Below are 24,690 nucleotides of genomic sequence, written 5' to 3'. Positions count from 1 at the left end.
TTTCATGACCTAATCCCACTGTACCCATTGTAGTAGGAAGAGAGTCTGAGACATAAACCCTTGTATCAGGTGCCTGGTATGAGGCAGGACCTGCTCACAGAATCTGGCAAGAACAGGGCTGATATTGCAGAAATACACACTCCTAAGAAGTGCTAGTCACAGAGTACTCACACAAACACATACGGATATCAAGTGGTATCAAAACATCCCAATATCAAGTATGGTACAAAAACATTCCCCAAGGATAACAGGAACACACTGATAAGGTCAGGATGCCAGTATGTAATAGAAATGTTTTGATAAAACCAACATGTACAAGATGATAAGTGATAAGTAGTCACGTCAGGGGGCAGTAACTAGAGTAACTATGTTAGAGGGACAATACTAACTTGTTTGTATTGGGATATAAAGATGTATCTCAGAGGGAGTATCTTTGTCTGGCCTAAGGAGGAATGGAAAGTCCCGCCATTCACTGAGCTGGTCCATTATTATGGGCATACATGTATTAGTGGTTTGGTAGAATCTGTGGGATACTAGTACTGTACTTCATTGACAATAAACCTGGCCGGGTGCCTTCATCCCTTAACGGATCTTGTGGTCATTGAGAGGTTCGCTCAAGGTCTGCCGTGCCAGCTGTCTGCGCAGGGCTGGGGCAGCACACAGAGGGAACACACACACACAGCCAAACATCTATCAGCATCTAACCACACCTATTATCTCTCTTTCACTATCAAGCTGTCGATACTTGCTACCAAATGGCTGAGACACCAGCCTCCATGTCCCTCTTGTTTAGTTTTTAAACAAGCACCTTCATACTTTCTCCCATGCTGCCCCTCATGCTTAAGAGGCGCTCCCCATAAACATTTGCAAAGCTAATTCATTATCCACCTTCAAAACACTCCTCCAAACTCTTCTTTGATGTGATGAGTACCAAAAACTTGATGCCGGTTAGTCTGCTGGTAACGCTGACACCACTGTCTATCACCAATATTGTCTCATGGTTTCCTTGTATTCCCCCATCTGTCTGCATCTATCTGTTGTCTCTTGTCATACTTAGATTGAAAGCTCCTTGGGGGCAGGGACCGTCTTTTTGTTCTGTGTTTGTACAGTGCTTAGCCAGGTGCATGAGTAGGGTTCCTAGTAATTACAGTAATTACAGGTAAATACTTATTTATCTTTGCATAACACTTTGAGATTCTTCTATAAAAGGCTTTATCTAACTGCAAATTATTTGTGATGATTTATTTATGTATTACTGAAGTCAATAAGATTTACAAGAATTACATAGCTAAAGCCCAGTACAATGCCTGCCTTATGTATGCCAGTGGATATGGCACATACCAACTAAAGACAAACAGCAAAGTTAAGCCTTTCACTTTGTGCTTGGCACATCTTTTATCCCTAGATCTTCCAGCATGTCTGGTATTTAGCATTAATTTGAGACCAGCAGTGCTTATGCACAAGAGGATTTAAGAATTGTATTAATGTTAACTTTGAACCTTTATGATATTGTTGGAGGTCAGAACTTCAGTGCTCTTCAGACCCAGTCTTCTGGAACTGCGATAGTGGTTTGGGTTATCAGCTTTCTGCCTCTGGAGTCATGGGCTGCATTCTTCATTTAGGTCAAACATGAAAATGAATTTGGGAGCTTATTTTATACCAGTGTCTGTTCAAAACAGGCCCAGAATTGAAAGACTAGGGTGGTTTGTGTAGTAAGTCAGGATTGATGTATGCTGGAAAATGGTATGAGAGGCCCACTCTTTATTCTTCTGTATAGACAGTGCCATTTGTTCCTAAAGAACACCAAATTCACATACAAATAAACCCCTTATTTCTTTTGAGTGTTATCTTCTCCTTTTAACAGTTATTTAGATAGAGAATTCCATTTTAAAATGTCAACAATGTAACCATGTGTTGAAGACCTTTCAGAAAAGTGCTTACCTGACTTAATTAGCCACAATGACTGTGGATATACTGATATCTTCTGTTGAGCAATTGCTTATTTATTTATGGATTTTATAATGTATCATTGACATAATGAGCTGTAACATTTGCTCACGATATTGTCTCTTTGTTTTCTTGTAAAGCAACATTTTCTATCTCAGGGAATAATGCCCCATTATGTTCCCCTGTGGGTTATCACCTGGCCTTGTAGATCAGGCAACAGGTGAGTGTTTTAAGACATGTTTGCAAGGACAAACCCTCCTTATGTCTATAAACAGCGCTGACCTTCTGTGCCAAACTGATTTTTGTCACCTGACCCTCAGTGAGACAAGCCGCATGGAGGAGTCTCTGCTCACCTTAGTTGCATCCGCCTGCGCAGCATTGACCTTCACTGGCTATGCCTGCCTCACTGACTTCACTGAAAACTGAAAAACTGCACTGTTTTGATCCAAGCTCAGCCTCTTGCTAGTCAGAAAACAATTCCATGATGGATAACCATGAGGAGTGCAGGCCATTCTATCAGGCGTCTATCTCTGCACACCCAGTTACAGGCCCCACATTGTGACAGAGGCATCTTTTAAATAGGTGCTGCAAACACTAAATCTCAGGAAGCATCTTGGACTGTCTTCTCTCATTCATTGAATATTTATTCCTGTGGTGCCCAAAGGCCATATCCAAGATCAGGGCCGTACTGTGCTAGGCAGTTTACAAATATACAGAGTAAGAACCAGTCACTGACCAATGGGATGAGAGCTTGTTTTCACAAGGGTCCTCTCAGAACCAAAATGCTGCAAATACTTTCCCCACTGAACCCTCCTGGGCTGTTTCACCCCTAGAGAGATGCACCCAAATGGCTTAGTCCATGTTGCTTGAGCCCAGCAACAGCAAACCTGAGGCTAAATAATGTGGCTAAAATGTTACTTCCTGAAGAATGGACTGTGGGAAATTCCCAGAATCCAAAACTGATACATAAGGCCAAACACTCAGCTGCTTAAAGAGGGCAAGACACTCTTGAAGTGGGCATCTCCACCGACAGAAATGCTGGACACCAAAACATCAAGAGAAAGCCTGTGAGCTACATTATTAAGCCTTTGCTTGCCATTTTCTGCAATCCCAGCTCAGAGACCATTAAAAGAAGCTGAGAGATATTGTTGGGATTTCAATCTAGACTGTTCGGAGACCCTCAGTTTAGCTGAGGCTTTTGTCCAATTTTAATTTCCCAGAAAAGTGTTTCCCATTAGGACAAAATAAATTCAAAGCTTAGGGACAAAGGAATTGTGTGCATTATGTGCACTGAGGTGCAGAGGAATATTGTGGGTTCCCAGCTGTCCTTGCATTCAATATGACATTGCCCAGAGCTAGCACAGATGATGGGAAAGTGGGATATTCTCTTGGAAGAGGAGGCTCCATTACGTTAGCCCAACCAGCAGGCCAGACTCACTGTTGGGTTAATAGTGCCCATGTAGAGTAAATATTAGAGACCTCATGGGTAGGAAAAGTGCCGCCCAAACCACTTGTGGTCCCTAATTGGACCATTCAGTGTTCCTAAAGCATAGTAATAGTGAAGTTTAAGAACAAAGGAGACACCGTCAGCTCTTTGGCTGGGATAGTCAACCTCAAGACAAGCAGGAAGAAGACCAAGAGTATCCAGCCTGTAAAAGAATTTTCAACTTTCACTTATCTGCTCCATCTCAAGGCAAGACTATTCACCAACTGGGAGATGTGAGATCTGGGAAGGGTAAGCAGAGTTTTCTTACTGACTTACAGGATAAGAGATTGAAACTGGCAGAGTCCTTTAAATGCAACCACTCTACATTTACTTGCAGAGATTCTTTTCAAAAACCAAAGCAGACATTATCAAAGGCAGGAATACTAGGGTTTTGTGTTTGAACTTGGAAAAGGTTCAATCTTCTCCTATTAATGCTGTGATAGACAACAGGCAGGCTAAAATTATAGTTCAGCTCTAATCCAGTGCAGGGGGACCCCATTTTATATATAAACGTAGAGCTATTACTCTAGTGTGGTGGGGTGTACTTGCCCTGCACTGGAAAAGAAGGGGTTAACCCCACACTCTGGGCAGAGGAAGCCATGCCTCCTCGCCCTTGCTGGGCATGCTCCAACTGCTGCTTCCATATAAAAGGGAGCAGCCCAGCTCATTGTAGGCTGACCGTCAGAGAAGAATGACACACCTTGCAGGCTCCAGCCCAGGAGCAGATGGAACCCTAGACTGCGGGAGCCAGATGTGCTGAGACCCAAGCAGATGCTCAGATACCTGTGGATGCCCATGGGAGCCCCAAGCCACCAGGAGCAGTGCAGGCTGAGGAACCCAAAGATCCTGAAGACATCCAGACCACAGAATCAGGGAGAATGGTAGGAAGTAGTCATGGGGAACCTGACAATGGACAATGAACCGGATTTTGAGTCAGCGTGTTTAGGCCAGATCCCTGCTGTCTCAGTGGCATGCATACTTGCCACTACCAAGGCCCTGGGCTGGGACCCGGTGGAGAGGGAGGGTCTGGCTCCCCTTATCCTGGCCGCCAGCCCCCCAGCCCCAGGTGGTGTCCCACTTCCCCAACTCTGACCATTAGCCCACATAGCCCTGCTAATGAGGGCAATCTTATTGACTCTGACTAGTAGGCCACACAACTGTGTTGAGAAGGTCAGCTGTACTGATTGTGGCCATTAGGCTGTACAGTCCGAGTGAGAGGATGATTGTATTGACTCTGGCCAGTAGGCCATACAGCCTGACTGAGATGGTGAGTGTATTGACTCTTGCCACTAGGCCATATAACTGTGCCGAGGAGGTCAGCCATATTGACTGTGGCCACTAGGCCATATGGCCCGAGTGAGAGGCCAATTATATTGACTCCGGCCATTAGACTGCACCGCCTTGATGTCAAGGGTGATCATATTGACTCTGGCCAATAGGCCATACTGCCCCGATGATAAGGGCAACCGCTTTGACTCTGGCCATTGGGACATTCTGTGCTGAGGCTAAGGGAGGCAGATGGACTTAACTGCAGAGCTGTGACACCCTTGCCCCGCCCCAGAAGAGGGACAGGGCATACTTGCCCCGCAACACCTAGTCTTAGTAGAAAAAATTATAGAAAGCCCAGTATTTTAGGGCTTAGAAGTACTGCCAAAGGAAAACTCTCATGGTGGCTGGATAAACTCTAGAAGATATCATTCAATCTTGCATTCAAAGTCCTTGCAATTTTTTATGAGTGCCCATCTATTTCTCAGGTTTCAGAGTAGTGGTCAATCTGAAAGACTTTAAATTCATGGTTTAAAAATGGTATTTTTGATGAAATAACAGATTTAAATACAATCCGTGTCTTCATTCCTATGCATCCAAACTACTGGGAAATCTCAAGGCTCTGCTGGCAATTTTGTATCAGTGATATGTAATGGTGTTTGGTCTATGTGTTGCTCTGAACATGTTTACCATGGGGTCAGGATTTAGTTATTCATCTTTCAAGGCCTCTGGGAGTGAAGATTATATATATGTATAGCTAGATTGTGCAAACCTTATTCAGGGATAATTTTCCCCACATATATAATCCCATTAATGTCATAGGATCTAGTCACAGTCTGGTCCTTAGACAATATGTTGAATATGGCAAGTCAGAAGAGTTCTTAAAATGGCATATTTTGCCCACACTATATCTGTTAAGCCTCCTTAAGGATCTTTCTAGCTAAGAGATGGAAAACAACTACAGGAACAAATGGTCAATTTTTCAAAATGTCAAAAGGTTACCAGTGGGGTGTCCCAAGGTTCTGTACTAGGACCAGGGTTGTTTAATCGGGAAGAGGGAGTGAACAGTGAGGTGAAAAATTTTGCAGAAAACGATTTCAATTAGCAGAGACTAGAGAAGACTGTGAGAAACTTCAGAGGGACCTAATAAAGCTAGAAGAATATAGAGCATGATGGCAGTTGAAATTTACTTGGAAAGTGCAATATGACTAGAGGATCATGATGGTCCTTTCTGACTTTAAAGTCTATGAGTCGATTGATTCACATTATTGAGTTCTAAATTAAAACCTGGGCATCATTGTGGACAGCGCAATGAAAACCTCTGCTCAGTATGTAGCAGCAATCAAAATCAGCATGCAAAATATGAACGGATGTAACAGGAATTTGTTGGAAAGTAATATTGGAGATATTATGACTGGTCTATTACTTAGAAATAGTAGAAACTGGATCAGCATGGATGACCACCATCCATAAAATCTGGAAATAAAATCTGGAAACTTTAACTGCTCAACATATTCCAGGGTCAGAGAATGTGGTGGTAAATCCTGTCTTTGGAAGGAAGCACCATTGGACCCTGAAACATTCCTCATCTATGGGAGACACAAAACTTTGAGATTCTGAAGATTCCAATGTAAAAATACAGGAAGCATGCATTCTCCATTCCTTGGACAGGCACAGAACTTCTCCACCTGTTTCCCCCACATTCCAGTACTCCAAAAAGTTAAGGATTCTCCATGATCAGATACCTGCTGCCAGGGAATCATTGCATTCTGGAGGATTTCAGGTGCATGCCATCACATTCTTGCTTTCAGGTGGGAAAAGTACAACCGACATAACCTAAAATAGGGATTTTGTTTTATGGGCAAAATCAAACACAGAAGGTAAAAACACCCTTGTGATATTGTCTTATCAACTAGATATAGTCAGAAGGGACCTTTACTAGCACTGCCAAAATATGTACTGTTGCCTCTGTTTTCCCTGAAGTAAGTAGGACCAGAGAATTCGGAATGCTGACCTCCCAAACCAAATCAATACAGCTTAAATATAAATATTGTGGGGATGCAAATGTTTTACTAAATCGCTTAGCCTCTGTGGACAAATTCTAATGGAATATCAGAAACTCATCTGCAAAACTGCCATATCTCCTACTGTTGTATTTGTCCATCAGAGGGGTAGAATTGCATTTCCTAAAAATGAAGGCACCTTTGAAGAAGCAATATCTCAAAGGTTGTGAATTTCTTCAGTCTTGGAGATCTGTGACCCAGGAGGCTTGTTCTCCTGTTCTGCTTCATCTGATCATGGATGATAGAATTCAGAAGTCTCTGTCCCCTCCTGCTTAAAGAAGTACATTGGAAAGTCTCTGGATAGAAGGGATTGAGTAGACATCTTTTTTTGTTACAGTTGCAGGACCCTGAAAGCCAGTTTGGTCTAATGCAATCAAAGCTAGTCAAGAAAACCACAGACTTTGCTGTGTCTCCTTTTGGGCCCACTCCCAGAGAGGAACATCAGCAGCAGTGGGGATGTGACATCTCCAGAGAATTGTCCATAGCTCACTGGTTTGATGGCAGAACCTTTATAAAATATTACTGGAGACCTTCATATGTGAACATATTCAGCTTGGCAGTTTTGAATCTCAAGTACTAGAAAATTGAAATAATGTGGCATTATTCCATATGTATAAAAACAAGTTGCCTTTGATTTTAACAACAGGAAATTCTGTTTCAGGGGAATAGTAGCATATCATTTCCCCCACATCCCCAAATACTATATCAAAAGAGATGTGTATATGCTTCTTTCCCAACGTTCGGTCACATGCATTGTACTTAATCCTCTCATCCTTTCTGAGTGAAAGTAAACCTTACCCCTTTCATTTCTCCCTCTTCAAGAAGAGGACAGTTTCAAATAATTTTGTTCCAGTCCATAAGCTGAAACAAAATAAAGATTTTTTTTTTATTACTTTTGAGCCATATCTCCTCTGTGGACTTCATCTTTATTTTTTAGCCCTTGGAATTTGGACCAAGTGTTTGAGAAAGGTATGTCTTATAGATTTCATCAATTTTTACCTAATTAGAATATGGAAGAGAGGTATTTACATCAGAGACCGTCTATAAATAAAGAGTCTGTTTATACCCTCATTATGTGCTTTTGTGTGTTTGTACCATATTTCTAAACAAACATAAAAGAAAAAGCCTTTTCCCTCATTGAGAGTATAGTCTTTCTGGTTCAAAATCAGTTATGGTCAAGTTAAGTCCTATTTACAGTTGAGAGAAGCCATGAGTTTTTTGGCATCAGGTTTTACAGCCTCACCTGGTGAAAGGATTACCAATGATTGGTGATCACTCACAAGTGAAAACAACGTAAGGTAGTGGGGCAGAAAAGTGTGTGAACAGTGTTCCCACACTTTTGACCTCACATGCATTGTATATGCAAAGTCACGCCACATGGAGGACGCCATTTTATACAGAAACGTGCAGAGATGGGGGGTTGATACTGGCGGGGCAGGATACACTGGTGGAGGTGGAGTACCTGCCCTTAAAAAATCAAGGTTGCACCCCATTGACCTTCAAACAGGATTACTGGTTTTATAAATCTGTTTTAGTGGAGAATTGATAACCTTGACAGCTGCTACTGATCCCACTGACAAACTGCCTACAGTATTACATGTCTGAGAGACCACGTGAAAGGAAGATGGCCTTCTTCTGTATCCTTCAGATACTTTCTTTCTAGGACATTTCAGAAAAGAGCTGGGCATGGACTTACTCCTGGTCTTTTCAGATCCAGGAATGTAATTGTCTTTACCTGGTATGCCTTTACCATATGGACCCAATCCCATGATGTGTGGATCCCTTGCTGAAGCTGTTTGAGCACCTTTAACTTCCATGAAAGTCAATGGCTATTGAGGATGCTCAGAGCCTGCAAGGATCAGTCCTAAGCTAATAGTCAGAAAGTGTGTAATTCATGATGCTATCATAAAATACACTTACCTTGTTCTTTGTGGTTTACAATGTAAAACCTTCCTATTGCTTGGAATAATGACTCATTATTATGGCCCTGCTGGTGGCAATGCTGCCACGGGTATTACACATACTGAACTTTTTCAGAGAATAAGGTTTGTCTGAATGCTCAGTAACCACTTTTTAGCTCATCTGTTTTTACCTTTTTCTTCTGCTCTTTCTTCAGGAAATAGACCTTTCCCTAGAGATAACAGACTACACTGCAAACATTGCTTGCAACATAGTTTAAAAAGCAGTGACAGTACTGGATCATAGGCAGGGCTTGTAGCACTTTCGTACTACACCTACCCTACTAGTGCCATAAGCTTATCGCACTAGTAGGGTAGGTGTAGTACTGCGTGGCCCCTCTAGGCCAGTTTCACAGAGATTCCCATTAAATCCTCAGCATAAAATTGTGAATTCCATAACAGGACATTCACTGGCGAATGGTGAGCCATCCTGAGCACCCATCCTCCCCAAACTGTCATACATTCTGCCGTGCGGGGAATGGGATGTGTTCTACAACTGGCATCCCATTCTGTGGTTTTACCCTGATTCATGGTAATTTCTATAGCTCTGAAATCAAATAGTGCTATATAGCCCAGTGATAGGTAGATACAGGCCTAATCATGCAAGGTGCTGAGTGCCCTCAACTCCCACTGAAATCAGCTGGAATTGCTGTAGGTGCTCAACACCTTCAAAATGTTGGACTCCTCTGTGGTAATTGTATACGCTTATACTTTGAATCAAAGCTTCTTTGAAAACGTCTGTACCTAATGTTAATGTGGATTGTCAATTGCAGTGCTGCGAGGTGGACCACTCCCAGGACCCTACAGGCTGCGGCAGTTTCACTTTCATTGGGGTTCTTCTGATGACCATGGCTCTGAGCACATTGTAGATGGAGTGAAATGTGCAGCAGAGGTGGGACCAGTTTTTCTATATATTAGCGTACTGGGCAATTGGGCAACACTAACCGCTTTCCTTTTCAAGTATTTATTTGTATTTATTGATTTTGTATGAACTATGTTATAGCTGTGACTATTCAAAAATGTGACCTGGGGTGAATCATTTCTGCCAACGAACACAGCTTTTCATAACAAAAATACAACTCCCCTGCCTGCCCCCTACCAAAACTATAAATTTTTGTAAATATGCCCAAACCTTAAATTCACCATTTTCAGTGAGATCTTTTTGCAGCAAACACAACTTTGCTTGCATTATTTTATTTTTTCTCAAACTTATTATAATATCATTTTTGCTGGTTTTATTGGTCATTAAGAGTTTTTTGTATATAATTAATTATTTATAAAAATAAAGTCCCAGGATTTATTTTTTTCACATGCATTACCAGTGTGGGGAAAAAGGTTATTACAAGGACATTTCAATTAGTTTAAAACTGTTGTGTTTGAGAATATCCTTTAGAGCAGTGTTTCCCAACCTTGGGACACCGCTTGTTCAGGGAAAGCCCTTGGCGGGCCGGGCCAGTTTGTCTACCTGCCGCATCCGCAGGTTTGGCCGATCGCGGCTCCCACTGGCTGCGGTTTACCGCTGCAGGCCAATGGGGGCTGCAGGAAGCGACGCTGGCCGGTACTGTCCCTCAGCCCGTGCTGCTTCCCACAGCCCCCATTGGCCTGCAGCGGTGGGAGCCGCGATCGGCCGAACCTGCGGACGTGGCAGGTAAACAAACCAGCCTGGCCCGCCAGGGGCTTTCGCTGAACAAGCGGCACCCCAAGTTTGGGAAACACTGCTCTAGATTTTAAATATCTGTTTTTAAAAATCTATCAGTGTATTGTCAAGAATTGTTTTAAATAAATATTTGCTGCTTTTTTGATGTAAACGCACAAACTACTATGGGCCAAACTCTCTGTAGTTAATGGCTGAGTTTGACCCAGTGTGTATTCGGTGTGGGCTTAAGCTCTGATAGCAATAAATTAATAACAAATTCTGCCTTCTTTGCACATCCTACATGAGAACAAGTGTAAATTTCAAACTACCATGGAAACACCATGTTTTCTCTCTATCAGGAGCCGTGCAGCAGCCTGCTAGTGTTCCTCCCAACTCTGCAAGCCCGTACATGTCACATGTACCTACTGTACAGAGATATACCATGGCTTTGCACCAACTCCCATCCAGAAGAAATGCTGGCAGACAAGATGCATATCAGAGATGCCCTGGCCCAAAACTTTGTGTGGGGGCTGTGGGTGATTTTCCTCTTTCCTCCCTTTGCCTAGTAGCATCTACCATGGTCCAGCTCCATGGGTATCCCAGTTTCTACTAGTGGATTGAGTGGGAGCATTCTGTCCCCCAAACCTCTGTTTTTAGTTCCATCAAGAAAAGTCTTTTTACTTTGCCTTTGTTTGCGGGACTAAGATTTAACCCCTAGGCCTTTATACAGAGGAGAAACAATATATGGAGTGAATAATGCTTTGCTAGAATACAAGTGGAGGCTGTGGGCCATGTTGCTTTTATCCTAAACAATGATGCGCGTAACAACAGAGGAGTAAATAAAGAGCAATATATTATATGCCGCATTCAGGAAGAGTGCTATTTTTTAAAATATGAGTGTACATGAGCTAAATTTAATGAAACTGCTGGATAATCTCATTGTGAATGAAGTTATACCACATTCGTATTATATGAAGATATGTCCAGATTCTGCATATATTCAGATACCATGGTGATGGCCATGTTATTAGAAGCTAAATAAATAGATAGCAGTCCTCTGGAAGAATAAATAAAACATTATGAAAAATTTCCTGAACATTTAGTATTGTAGACAGTAGAGATGAGAAAGAACTACAGGGTCACCTGGTCCATTCACTACCAGGTCAGGGGAGTGGGATGGAGAGTAGAGCAAGAACAGCAGAACCATGGTTTATAAAGCACAAATATATTTCAGTTTTTTAAAAGAATTTCTTTAACCTGAAAATACAATTGAGATTAAACACATCAATGGATAACTTCTGCATTGCATGTGTGCATGTTACATGCATTTGTAAGCATCTCCTCTATTACGTTATTTGATTAATTTCAAGCAAGTTTTGTATTTTTATGCTTCATTTAAAACCAAAGTAGTTGACAAGCAGTTGTTGCAAAAAACACAAGCATGTGGAAGAGCTGTAGAAGCAATAGGACATATTTATACATATTTTCATTTGGAGGCCAAGTTCTGCATTCCCTGTGCATTCAAAACTCTTTCAGCAGGATGCACAAGGAATGCAGGACCTGGCCTGTGATGGCATTTTATTGCATAACAGTATTTGTAACATTTACATTTCTTTGGTTCAAGCTTCATATGGTACACTGGAATCCGAAATACAGTAATTTTGCTGAAGCTTTGAAACAACCTGATGGCGTGGCTGTTGTGGGCATTTTTCTGAAAGTAAGTTTGGAAGTGTTCATTCTTTATACTGTTGCATACCTGTATTCTTCTGCTAATTGCAGGAAAAAAAGTTCCTGTTGTACTTACTTCTCAGCCATATATCTCATTAGAGAATAATATTCAGAATGATGCATACATTGGGATTAGGATAGGCCTGGATCCATGGAAATTTATTGCACTCACACCCATAAAACAGACTTTTAGCACCATCCCTAACATTCAGTAGTGTGTGTCATACATGTACCTGAATAGGAGTCATTTTATCTGCAGTCTGTACCTGTTGCTACATCCACAACACTGAGACTATGTTTTGATGGGGAGTGAGGGAACCCAGGTTGCATTTTCTCCTCCTCTCTGGGTGCCATATCAATGGCAGGTATCTGCTCAGTAGCAATCAGCTGTGCAGTGTTACTCACTGAATGATTTCCATGACAGAGATCTCTCTCAAAGAATCTGCCTTAATCTTACCCTGACAAAAACCAGGGTCACTTCTTCCACTGTTCATGGCAGCCTGTCCCACAGCCACCCCCATCAACAGAGCTTTTCATCCTACCTCAGCAATATACACAATGATTTCTCATTAAGTTTATATAGGGATCATGAGAAAAACTTTCTCACTGTTCAGATCCAAAGTTTTAGTCATAGATTCTAAGCCTAGAAGGGACCACTGTGATTATGTAGTCTCGCCTCCTTTGTAACATAGGCCAGAGAACTTCCCTGAAATAATTCCTGTTCGAACTAGAACATATATTTTAGGGAAAAAATCTAATCGAGATTTTAAAATTGCCTGTGTGAAGAATTTGCCACAACCTTTGCTAAATTGTTTCAATGATTAATCACCCTCACTGTTAAAAATGTATGCCTTATTATTTGTAGTCTGATTTTCTCTAGCTTCAACTTCCAACCATTCAAACTTGTTGTGCCTTTGTCTGCTAGACTGAGGATCCCATTCTCAAATATTTGTTCCTCATGTAGATACTTGTAGTCTATAATCAAGTCACCCCTTCATTTTCTGTTTGTTAAACTAAATAGATTGAGCTCCTCGGATCTACCACTATAAAGCAAGTTTTCCAATCCTTTAATCATTCTTGTGGCTTTTCTCTGAACCCTCTTCAATTCATCGACAACCTTCTTGAATTGTGAATACCAGACACAGTATTCTAGCAGCAGTCTCACGAGTGCTAAATACAGAGGTAATATAACCTCCCTTTGACTACGTGAGATCGTTCTGTTTATGCATTAAAGGATTGCATTAGCCCTTTTGGTCAGAGAGTCACCCTCTTGTTTAGCTGATTATCAGCCATGCCCCACAAATATTTCTCAGGATAGAGGTCTGTAAACATGGCCTACATTCTTTGTTTCTAGATGTATGACTTTGCATTTGGATATTATAGTAACAGCCGTGTTAGTCTGTCTTCGCAAAAAGAAAAGGAGTACTTGTGGCACCTTAGAGACTAACCAATTTATTTGAGCATGAGCTTTCGTAAGCTACAGCTCAAAGCTGTAGCTCACGAAAGCTCATGCTCAAATAAATTGGTTAGTCTCTAAGGTGCCACAAGTACAAGCTGTAGCTCACGAAAGCTCATGCTCAAATAAATTGGTTAGTCTCTAAGGTGCCACAAGTACTCCTTTTCTTTTGGATATTGTTTGCTTGTGCCCAATTTAGCAAGCGATCCAGATTACTCTTTATCAGTGACCTGTCCTCTTCTTTATTTTCCACTCTTCCTGTGTTTGTGCAAACTCTAAATTTTATCACTGATGATTTTATGTTTTCTTCCAGGTCATTGATACAAATTTTAAATAGTGTGGGGCCAAGAACGAATCCCTGCAGTACCCCACTAGAAATACACCTGTTTGATGATAGGTTTCAGAGTAGCAGCCGTGTTAGCCTGGGAATGGATGTGTCATTACACAAAGTAAAACTATTTCCCCATGCTTATTCCCCCCACCCCCCAACTGCTCCTTGGATTTTCCTGTTAACTGCTGGAAATGGCCCACCTTGATTATCACTACAAAAGGTTTTCTCTCCCCTGCTCTCCTGCTGGTAATAGCTCATCTTAATTGATCACTCTCCTTACAGTGTGTATGATAACACCCATTTTTTCATGTTCTGTGTGTATATAAATCTCCTCGTTGTATTTTCCACTGAATGCATCCGATGAAGTGAGCTGTAGCTCACGAAAGCTTATGCTCTAATAAATTTGTTAGTCTCTAAGGTGCCACAAGTACTCCTTTTCTTTTTATTTTGAGACCTGTCAGTTAGCCAGCTTTTAATCCATTTATTATACGCTGTGTTGATTTTGTATCATTTTAGTATCTTAATCAAATTCCCATGGGGAACCAAGTTCAATGCCTTGCAGAAGTCTAAGTATGTTACATCAACTCCATTACTTTTACCAGCCAAACTTGTAATATTATCAAAAAAGATATCAAGTTAGTTTGACAGGATCTATTTTCCATAAACCCATGTTGATGGTCTTAATTATATTAATTTCCTTAAGTCTTTATTAATCAAGTTCCATATCAGCTGTTCCATTATTTTGCTCGGGATCAATGCCAAGCTAACAGGCCTATCATCACCTGGGTTGTCCTGTTTATCCTTTTTAAATATTGGCACAACACTAGTTCAGCCCAATGCAGAAATGGGATCCCACCATGAAGGTTGGATTTGGTCCAGATTCAAACTATCTTCAAATTCTGGAATTAGATCCAGCATTTTGGTTTAGGCACTTCTCTAATACTAATAGACACAAGCTAAAAGTCCTTACTGAAGTGTCTTTAACCAGGCAAAACTCAGTTGGTATGTCTACACTGCAATATAAAACCAGGGTCTGAACTCATGCTGAATCCTAATCCCCCTACACGCAAATTGTGCCAACCTAGGGCTCAGACCCAGGATCCCTGGATGGAGGGTCTGAGCCTGATTCAAGGTGGGACCCAAGTTCGAGCCCTATTGTTTTTCAGTGTAGATGCCGCCCCACTGGACTTGTGCTCTGGGAGTCTGCCAGAAGTATTCCACAATCCTAATGGCTGGCTGACTTTGTCCTCGGGACAGTCAAGTTTTCCCACACTGCACCACAAACAAAGGACCAGAGTGGCCACATTTTGGGAAGGCGCTGGGAAGTCTGGAATATGTGTGGTTGGACTCGTATCCACATGATGCAGTGTAGACACTGGAGCTCCAGGTTGAGACCCAGAGTTCAACAATTCCTGTCCTGGGGTTACAAATGAGTGTAGATGCTCAAGACCTACGTTAACAATCCCAGGGTCTGCTAACTAGAATTCTGCTAACACTGGGCTTACATTGCAGTGTAGAAATAACTTAGTGGGTTGAATAGTAGTTGAGTAGTGAAAATTCCTCAGATATTTTACGTCTGTCATGATTTTTCTTTCTCATTTGGCTGTCAGTGTCCGTGGTGAGAATGAGCACTGGTTATTAGCAGAGGTCGTAGTAGTACCGCGTGCAGTTCTCCACACATCTCTGGAAATGCACCTTGAGTCCGACCATCAGCAACGCTCACATATGAGAAGGCTGAGATGCTTTTCAGTATTTCATTTTGGTGCTATCAAAACATTTTGAGTTTTTCAGTTCAGTCAAAACTATTCAGCAATTCACTGAAGATATTTCATTCAGTTCTAGTGATACTAGAGTGAGTCATGGTGTCTTCTCTGATGCTATACTTCAATGGATGTTTGGTTTATGTGAAGCCTGCAGAACAAGGCCCAAGAGGAGGTAGTTTAAGAAGGGCAAATTTACATTACTGGTGACATGAACCATGTTATAACCCATTCTTCCAGAGATGAGACGCTTCTTTAGTGTTAGACTCTGCTGCTATCCTCTTCTGAAGTATCAGAAGGCATAATGTAGTATTTCTTTACACTTCTTTACATGAGATCAGATCCTTTGCAAAGATATCAGCTTTCCACTTCTATTTTCCCTGCGTACTCAGTTTAGCATGTAGTTTTATTCTTTACTAAAGTCAGGCTACTGCATAAGGGCTAAAGCATGCATTTGGTAGGAAAATTACCACCAACTTGTATATATATATATGCTAAAGAAACTATACATTTTCTCTTTGTTATAAGTAAAAATTGTGTGAGATGTGAAACTAATTTAGTTCTAATCATCAGAATTTCTTCTTTTGCATCCCACCCTGTCCCCACTCAAATCAGTGGGAATTATACTAGCCACTTCAACTGGAGCATGACTGAGCTTTGTAGGTAGTTTTAGCAAACACTACTGTAATGAAAAATCAAGTAATTTATTCTTATATTATTCTGGGTGTTTTTTCCCTCCATCAGGAGTAACGTTTTGTTGTTTTTCAGTACAAAATGGTCAGAGAATGTTAATTGGCAGAGGGATGGGTCAAGTAGCATTTTTCATGCAGTTGTGAGATATGAAGGAAAACAAATTCAGCTGGCATATCTACTGTTCAGTTTATGCTTTCTGCATTACAGGTTGGAAAAACTCCCAAACCAGAGATGAAGAGAATTCTTGAAGAAATAGATAATATTAAGACAAAGGTAACAAAATAGATTTTATTTTATTAAGTTAACTGGGTAGCTTCAGTAGCAAGAACCAGAAGGCCAGATTTGCTAGTCTGCTCTGGCTGCTTTGCATTGTTCCAGCAACACATAGCAGCCAGAGCATTCTGGTGACTATGGCCCAGAATATCTTCTCTTCTTTAAGGAGAAATATAATTCCTCCTCTCACTTCTCTAAGGTCCCCCATTGACTTCAATGGGCTTTCCATCAGCCCCTAAATACACGGTTGCCAGGCAGCCCTCACTGATATCAGCACAAATATCATTGCAAATCCTATCCTAAACTGTTTTTCAAATTAATTAATTACCTAAGGGCTTATATAGACAGAACTCCCACAGAAGGGATCTTAGTTTGCATAAGAATTACAGTATCAGAAAGCTTATGCCCAAATAAATCTGTTAATCTTTAAGGTGCCACCAGACTCCTTGTTAGTCACAATTGTTAGGAAACTGTACATTATGGTGACAAGAGTTTCTGAGAAGTTACAATACTTAGTTACATCAGTGGACTCTTTGATAAAGTGCATCTTATTTTATTTCTTTGGGAAATCTCAGCCTCGGACTAGTGGTCATTTCTAGAAAAGTAAGTTACAGGGCAAATGTTTGAAAGGAGGAGGTCAGCCTCTTACATGATATTGGACATTTCATTAATTTTTCCATGGAAACTCGACTCCCTTTTTAAGCAAGCTCGGTGTCTCCATTAGTGTTATTAAAGAGATTTCTGTTTTGTTTATTTAAGGGGAAAGAGGCTCCTTTTCCAAACTTTGATCCATCAATTCTTTTCCCTAAATCTCGGGACTATTGGACCTACCATGGCTCCTTCACTACACCTCCTTGTGAAGAGTGCATTACCTGGATTCTTCTGAGGGAGCCTATTGAAGTCAGCCCAGACCAGGTAAACTTCAGCTGGACATTAACCTCCCTATTGTCATCGTTCTTTCACAATTTGAGATTATTTATTTACACATCATCCTGACCTTACTCTTTCAATAAGGAAAACTCCCACTGGAATCAGTGGGAAATTGCATGAATAAAGACTGAGTTAAAACAGAGTGAAAGCTGAATTTCAGGATTGGGCCCTTCTATTAGAAACTACTCAGTTGGCTTCATTAGGAACACCATTGGAACTCTGAAAATTGCTGCATAGGACTCCAGCTTTCCCTGGGCCTGCCACCAAATATAGCCACCCAACCCACGAGCCCCACATCCCAGTCTCTATATAATTCTAGTGCCAGAAGGTGGCAGCAGAGACTGAAATCCCTAGCTGTCTTCCTCATTTGGAAAATTGTTTGTTCCTCCTTTTGGCTTCCTACGCCATGTCAGTGGGAGGGTTCAGGTCACCAGACACCATAGAGTTTCATAAATCAGGCTGGGGGTTGGGGGTGCTCACGGGGAGGCAGTGAGTGACTAGGAAGTGAATGTGAGAGTTATGTGGAGGTGATCTGATTGTAGGCAGGGTACAAGGGAGTTCTCACCACATTGGCCAAGGAGGAGTGGTAGCTCTCCCTTTCCTCTCTGTCTGCTCTCTCCTTACTTTAACCCATGAGTGTAGAAGATGGAGCTGGATGTGACACGCACACATTACTTCACATAGGAACTTAGAATCATAGAATAGAATATCAGGGTTGGAAGGGACTCAGGAGGTCATCTAGTCCAACCCCCTGCTCAAAGCAGGACCAATCCCCCACTAAATCATCCCAGCCAGGGCTTTGTCAAGCCTGACCTTAAAAACCTCTAACGAAGGCGATTCCACCACCTCCCTAGGTAACGTATTCCAGTGCTTCACCACCCTCCTAGTGAAATAGCTTTTCCTAATATCCAACCTAAACCTCCCAGACTGCAACTTGAGACCGTTACTCCTTGTTCTGTCATCTAATACCACTGAGAACAGTCTAGATCCATCCTCTTTGGAACCCCCTTTCAGGTAGTTGAAAGCAGCTACCAAATCCCCCCTCATTCTTCTCTTCCGCAGACTAAAATATCCCAGTCCTCTCAGCCTCTCCTCATAAATCATGTGCTCCAGCCTCCTAATCATTTTTGATACCCTCCGCTGGACTCTTTCCAGTTTTTCCACATCCTTCTTGTAGTATGGGGCCCAAAACTGCACACAGTACTCCAGATGAGGCCTCACCAATGCCAAATAGAGGGGAATGATCACATCCCTCATCTGCTGGCAACGCTCCTACTTATACAGCCCAAAATGCTGTTAGCCTTCTTGGCAAAAAGGGCACACTGTTGACTCATATCCAGCTTCTCGTCCACTGTAACCCCTAGGTCCTTTTCTGCGGAACTGCTGCCTAGCCACTGGGTCCCTAGTCTGGAGCAGTGCATGGGATTCTTCTGTCCTTGCAAAACCAAAACCTGCGCTGCTCATACACCAAGCTTATCAAAATTTAAGCCACTAACCTAGATACTTCTGTGGTGTGATAAATCAGCGGAACGTTTGATGCATGTAACAAAAGTTATAGTTATGTATGTTTAAACCATTTAAATTCTAAGGGGTTTTTCAGTTAGAGCTGGTTGGAAAAAATGCAATGAAACTTTTTATTGGAATTTGCCATTTTTTTGAAATCTAAACAAATGGCAGAGACGGTTTGATTTTGATGAAGTTTTGACAGAACCCAGGCAGGGTTCCCATGGAATCCTGCCTGCCTCACAGGTTTCAAACCCTGCTTGGTTTTCAGCCAGATTGCCTGCCTGGCTTTTTGGCAGCCTGTCTGGCTACCTGCTGGAGAGCCAAGTTCCTCAGTAGCCTGCCTAGAGGGCCTTACTGGGAACTGAGAGCCTGGGATAAGACCTGGCTTGCAGCCCACAGCTCCTCGAAAGCCCAGGGTCCTCTGCTCTGGGACAGCCCAACAAATAGATCACCTCAGGATCTGTGGCCCCTGGGCAGCATCCCAAAGGGACAGCCTCAGAGCCTGTGCTCCATTCCCTTTCTCAGAGAATTTTTAAATTTTTGGTTTTCATTCCAAATTTGAACTAAACCAATTTCAAAATATCTCCATGAAATGCCCACCTCTATAACTCCCTCTAACTTCCATCTTTCAGGCAGAAAATTTCCCAGGTCTGATGTCTATTTGTGTTGATTTTTTTTTCCTTTTGAAAATTTGAGCAAAATCACCAATTATACTTGAATGAAGACTGAGTAAAAAAAAAAAAATTTACTGTGGAGTGCAATGAATGAGGCACGATGAGTGAGACTAATAATAAATAGTCAACCAATGTCTCATGCAGTATGCACTGAATGAAGCAGGGGTTCCTATGATCATCTAATTGAAAACTGTATCATAATGCGACCTTACGTTTGGCATTTCTTAGGGATTCATTTTACAGCCATAATGTTCTTTTAATTTAGTTTTTATTTAATATTTCAAAAGATTCTTCCCTAAAATCCATTTTATTTGAAATACTAATTTCAAAAGAACAGTGACCTGCCCCACACATTCTAGGTGGCAGTGTGTAACAAAGGTGATTGCAAAACTTGCATTAATTTCTATGTAAAAAGTACATTTCTGGAAATGTTCTTGGCTAAATTTTAGTAGACAGAAGTGGTAACTTTGGGTGACCTTCATTTCTCTGAGCTGAAGGCTTCATACCCAAGATGATGGTCTTTGAGGAGAAATAAATATATTTGTACATTTCCATCCCCTGCTCCAGCACTTAAATAGTAGAAATCTGATAAAATTGACCAATGATCATTTTGGTGATCTCACGTTTAAAGATCAGTTTTCTAATCTAGGATTGTTCCTACACTCAGCAGTCCACAATGTATGAGTGTCCCAAATTTCAAGACTCTAGCTAAATAGGAAAATGAAAATTCAAGGAGTCAGTGAGTGACATGTTACACAGGTACGTATTAGATTATACATATGTATTTACATATGTATAACTTCTCATCCTAGAATCTCAAGGTGCTTTTTTAATATGGTACAAATAAGCCAGTGCCGGCATCTTTGACAATGCATATAGATTCTGGTTGGTATTAGCATATCACACAACAATTTGATTTCCAAATTCTGACCTGATACTTTTGTGGCTGCTTATTATACGAAAAATGGACTAAGCGGAGTACAGTGAGATTGCGAGAACTGAGGGGCTGACTTGAACCTTAGTCCCAAAGGTTAAAGCTAACATAAGCTCCTGCATGACTATATTAACATAGCTCATCGCTGCATTTTCATAGCTCATTCAAATACAGAGCTGATCTGGAGGTCACTTCCCTATTTTTCCCTATTTATACCAAAATATAAAGGTATTAGATATTTGAGAGCTTCTCCTTGCATGCAAAATGCAAATTGGCTCTGGTCAGCTTTCCTGGCTCAACAACACAAGTTTGGTTAGAGCCTCATTACTGACTCAGGTATTTACATTACATTTATTTGGAACTCCGATGAAGGCATAGCTATTAGTGAACAGCTCTGTGTTGCATCAGCAATAAAAATATCAACTTTCTCTTCTTCCCCCACTTTAAGGGTCGATCTTAGTGTGAAATTCATTTAGAATGCAACAACTATGTGCTGAATCATTGATCCAGCTCCATCTGATGTGTTTCTGATCACTGCTGTATTCAGACAACGCTCTTCTTTCTAAATAGTGCCAGTAGCAGGTTTTAGGCATGGCATTAATTGTTCTCCCAGTAGCCAGCAGGGTCTGTGTGTAACCTGCAAGGGAGCACCTTGATCGGTTCATCCAGAGAGTCTGATCATTTCAAAACGTGGATAATTAGTACTTGTAGCCATGCTTTGTTGCTTATTTGGGGTTATGCTGTTTTACAGACGGAATTATTAGTAGTAATATTTGTAGTCATGCCAAGGAGCCCCAGTCTTGGACCAAGGCCCCACTGTGCTGGGCGCAGTACTAACACTGAACAAAATGAAAATCCCTGCCCCAAAGAGCTGACAGTATAAGTGACCATCACCTGAGAGAAGTTCACAGGATCAGACCCTTAAAGATCTCTAATCCTAGAAGCCTGCTAACATTCAGACTTGCTGACAGTAATGTTGTAAGTGCTAATCCCTTTGACAGAGTGGCCAAGATTGTTCTCCTTCTGTATGGCTGGGACACTGAGGGCCGAATTGTCCAGTGTGCAACTGGTGCACCTGGAAAGATGTGCTCACTCCATACGCATTAGGCTGTGAGCCATTACCCAGTCCACTCTTTGTTATTATATTATTTCTACAACACTCCTGGCATGCATGGAACTTTACAGAAAATGCACATACAAACACCCATTGGTGCACTCCAATGTGGCGTGGGAGGTACAGCAGGAGCGAGTTCCTTTGGAAGTAGGGCCCTCTGGCTGCAGAGCAAGAGAACGTTATCAAGTCCTGAAGAGCACTTGGAAAATGCAGCTTGTGACATCACAGAAAGAGAGGTTAACCCTGGATTTTTAATTTTTTCAGCAGAAAAGAAACAAGCTGAAGGTCCTGCTCCTAACCCATCCAAAGCATTGCAGGAGGCAGCATCCTACTTCACAATATTGCTGCCACTAGTACCGGGTCTTCCTACTATACCACAGCAGGATATAGCCTGTGCCTCAGCTTGTTATTGAAGCAAAGGATTTGTTGGAAAATCCAGCCCTAAGAGCTTCTCACAAGGGACCAAATCCTGACACATCCCTCGCAACCGCTGAGAGCTCTATTGCTAGGACAAAATGGTGCAGTTCTTGTGCTGAAAGGGAGGGGCTAGGATTTGGGGCCCCTGCATAGGTGGTCCACACCCCTTGCATGTCATAGTACTCTGCAAACCAGTGCTCCCTGCACCCCATCACATTGAGCCTGGCGGCAAGACTGAGCTGGAGAATACAGACGTGGAACTGGATTTATCCACTGTATCTGTCTGTCTGTCCATCTATCTACAGTCAATATTTATATAGTTTTGCTGTAGTATCTAGGCAATGGGTCCCCAGGCTATTTTATCCCATTAAATGGTTCCCAAACTTGGTTCGCGGCTAGTGCAGGGTAAGCCCCTGGCAATTCGCGAGACACTTTGTTTACCTGAGCGTCCGCAGGTACTCAGTGGCCGCGGTTCACTGTTCCTGGCCAATGGGAACTGTGGGAAGTGGCACAGGCTGGGCTGGGCAGATTTCTCATGGAATGCAAAACACATGCGTCTGTTCTCTAAAATAGAATTACATTCCTTCATTGGAACAAAACCTTGTTAAACCACTCTTGCTTTTTTGCCAGCTTAAAAGACAGCCTTACATTCTGAACACAGGATACAGTGAGCCATGAGGCCCATGATGCATTTGTTATTATGTCTCAGATTAAAAATCCAGCTGATGAACTTTTCACTGCCTTTTGAAAATATTAACTAAATACTCTGCAGGCAAGCTGTCACCGTGATTTCTGTCATCCTTTATACTCTTACTCTGCCTCCCTGATCATGAAGGGTAATTTCCACTGCAGTTCTACAGCACAAGGGGCACACAAGGGCTGCCTATCCATTGCGCACCACAGAGCTCCTCAGTGTGAGGATGTGTGGAGATGGGACATAAAGAGGCAAGGCATGCTCAGAGGATCCTCTGCTATAGAGATTGACTGTGTAAGGATCCCCAGAGGCTATTCCAGCCATTAGGCTGCAGTAGTCTCCATGCAGTGGCTTCTGTGACTTTGTAGGGAGATTCCTCCCCAACACCCAGTGGTTGGCCCAGCTTGTTGGTCTAGGCCTTACGCCCTGAATTTACCCCTAAGTGGATTCCATGTTGACATTTTAATTTTGCTTTCTTGCAGATGGCAAAGCTTCGTAGCCTTTCCATCAATGCTGAGACAGAACCTGCTCGCCCAATGGTGGATAACTGGCGCCCTCCTCAGCCTGTGAAAGGAAGGGTGGTGAAAGCCTCTTTCCAATAAAATCTGTACTAAAATTGGGTGTCTTCGAGTGAGGAAATTCCTATATCTCAAAGCCTAGTTAGCTTTGTGCTCTCTACTGCTCTTCCTCTGGAGGCAGATCTGTTTCTGATTCTGAAATGCTGAGTAATGAAATGTCGTGGATCAATTAATCTAATTTTGAGAGGTCAAAAATTACGTGAGGCAAACTCTAACTTTAACGTGAAAATGTGGAATCTGTGTTTGGATCTCAATAACAACTGTGTTAGCTTTAGCAGTAGTATTTTTATGGATATTTCTAAGGGAGAAAAATGGTATAATTACCAATGGCTAGAAAAGGCATTTTCCCACTATCCTTATGTTCTTTAGTGCTCACCTTTTTCAAGACCATAGAGGTTTCCAACTAAGAAACAATGTCATCTGAATTTAAAATGGGCAATATGGTCAAATTCTATTATCAGTTGTACTAATATAATCCAGTGGGAACTCCTGTGTGTAACTGAGGGCAGAGTTTTGGCCTTTGTATTCATATAGAACTGTTGAGAGTACAAAGACTCACAATAAATTCCCATAGATAATTAAAGCAAGTTAAGATTTTAACAAACTGAAAGGTTAATATTGTACAATTTTATTTTGAAAATTGAAATCCAGGTGTTAGATCAAACTAAGAGTAGAGAATTTGTAGGCCTTCTTGATGGATGAAACTGGATAGATTCTGTAGAAAGCCCTGTAGCATCCTAAGTGTTATTTCACTTCCATTTTTAATACTATAACATTTTACTTATATGTCTCAAGGCCAAATTTTATCCTCATGCATATATGCATTTGAGCCTGATGTCACTGACATTTGTGTGCAAGTATCTGAGACCAGAATTTAATTGAGTATCTAAAAGCAATTGACTGCTATGTTCTCCTCCTTTGCTGTTGGACTCATCTTATGGTAGCAAAAGCAATGAAACAGGACTGCATGACTGCAATTAAAGTAACAGCACCACTTCTGTCTGAGGACAACCAACACAAATAAATACTCTTAAATAAGAGATCCTGGTTTTGGTTTTATTTCTAATGTTGGGTGACAGGAAAAATAACAGACACAAATTTAACAGGAAGACTTGGTAATGTCCATAACACATTTGTTATGGGTTCATGTGAGCCACTGGAGCAACTCACAAGCAAACTCTTTGTAATTTTACATCAGTCAAATTGATATTCAACTCGAGGTGGCCATCTGGGCTTTACATTCCAC

At 41.6% G+C, this 24,690-nt stretch overlaps 1 protein-coding gene across 1 annotated transcript in view; it reads left to right on the top strand.

The window, feature by feature from the left end:
- LOC125632619 (carbonic anhydrase 3) overlaps positions 1-24,484 on the top strand; it is a 30,010-nt gene extending 5,526 nt beyond the window's left edge. Inside the window, exons 3-7 of the mRNA XM_048841126.2 lie at positions 9,494-9,612; positions 11,981-12,073; positions 16,532-16,597; positions 17,357-17,512; positions 23,349-24,484. Of these exons, the coding sequence (XP_048697083.1) occupies positions 9,494-9,612; positions 11,981-12,073; positions 16,532-16,597; positions 17,357-17,512; positions 23,349-23,468 (554 nt within the window). The 3' untranslated portion in view covers positions 23,469-24,484. The remainder of the gene's footprint in view (positions 1-9,493; positions 9,613-11,980; positions 12,074-16,531; positions 16,598-17,356; positions 17,513-23,348) is intronic.
- Positions 24,485-24,690: the final 206 nt, after the last annotated feature.

This window comes from Caretta caretta, chromosome 2 (genome assembly GCF_965140235.1).
Source record: "Caretta caretta isolate rCarCar2 chromosome 2, rCarCar1.hap1, whole genome shotgun sequence".
Taxonomy (NCBI): Eukaryota; Metazoa; Chordata; order Testudines; family Cheloniidae; genus Caretta; species Caretta caretta.
This window is presented reverse-complemented; position numbering and strand designations above follow the sequence as displayed.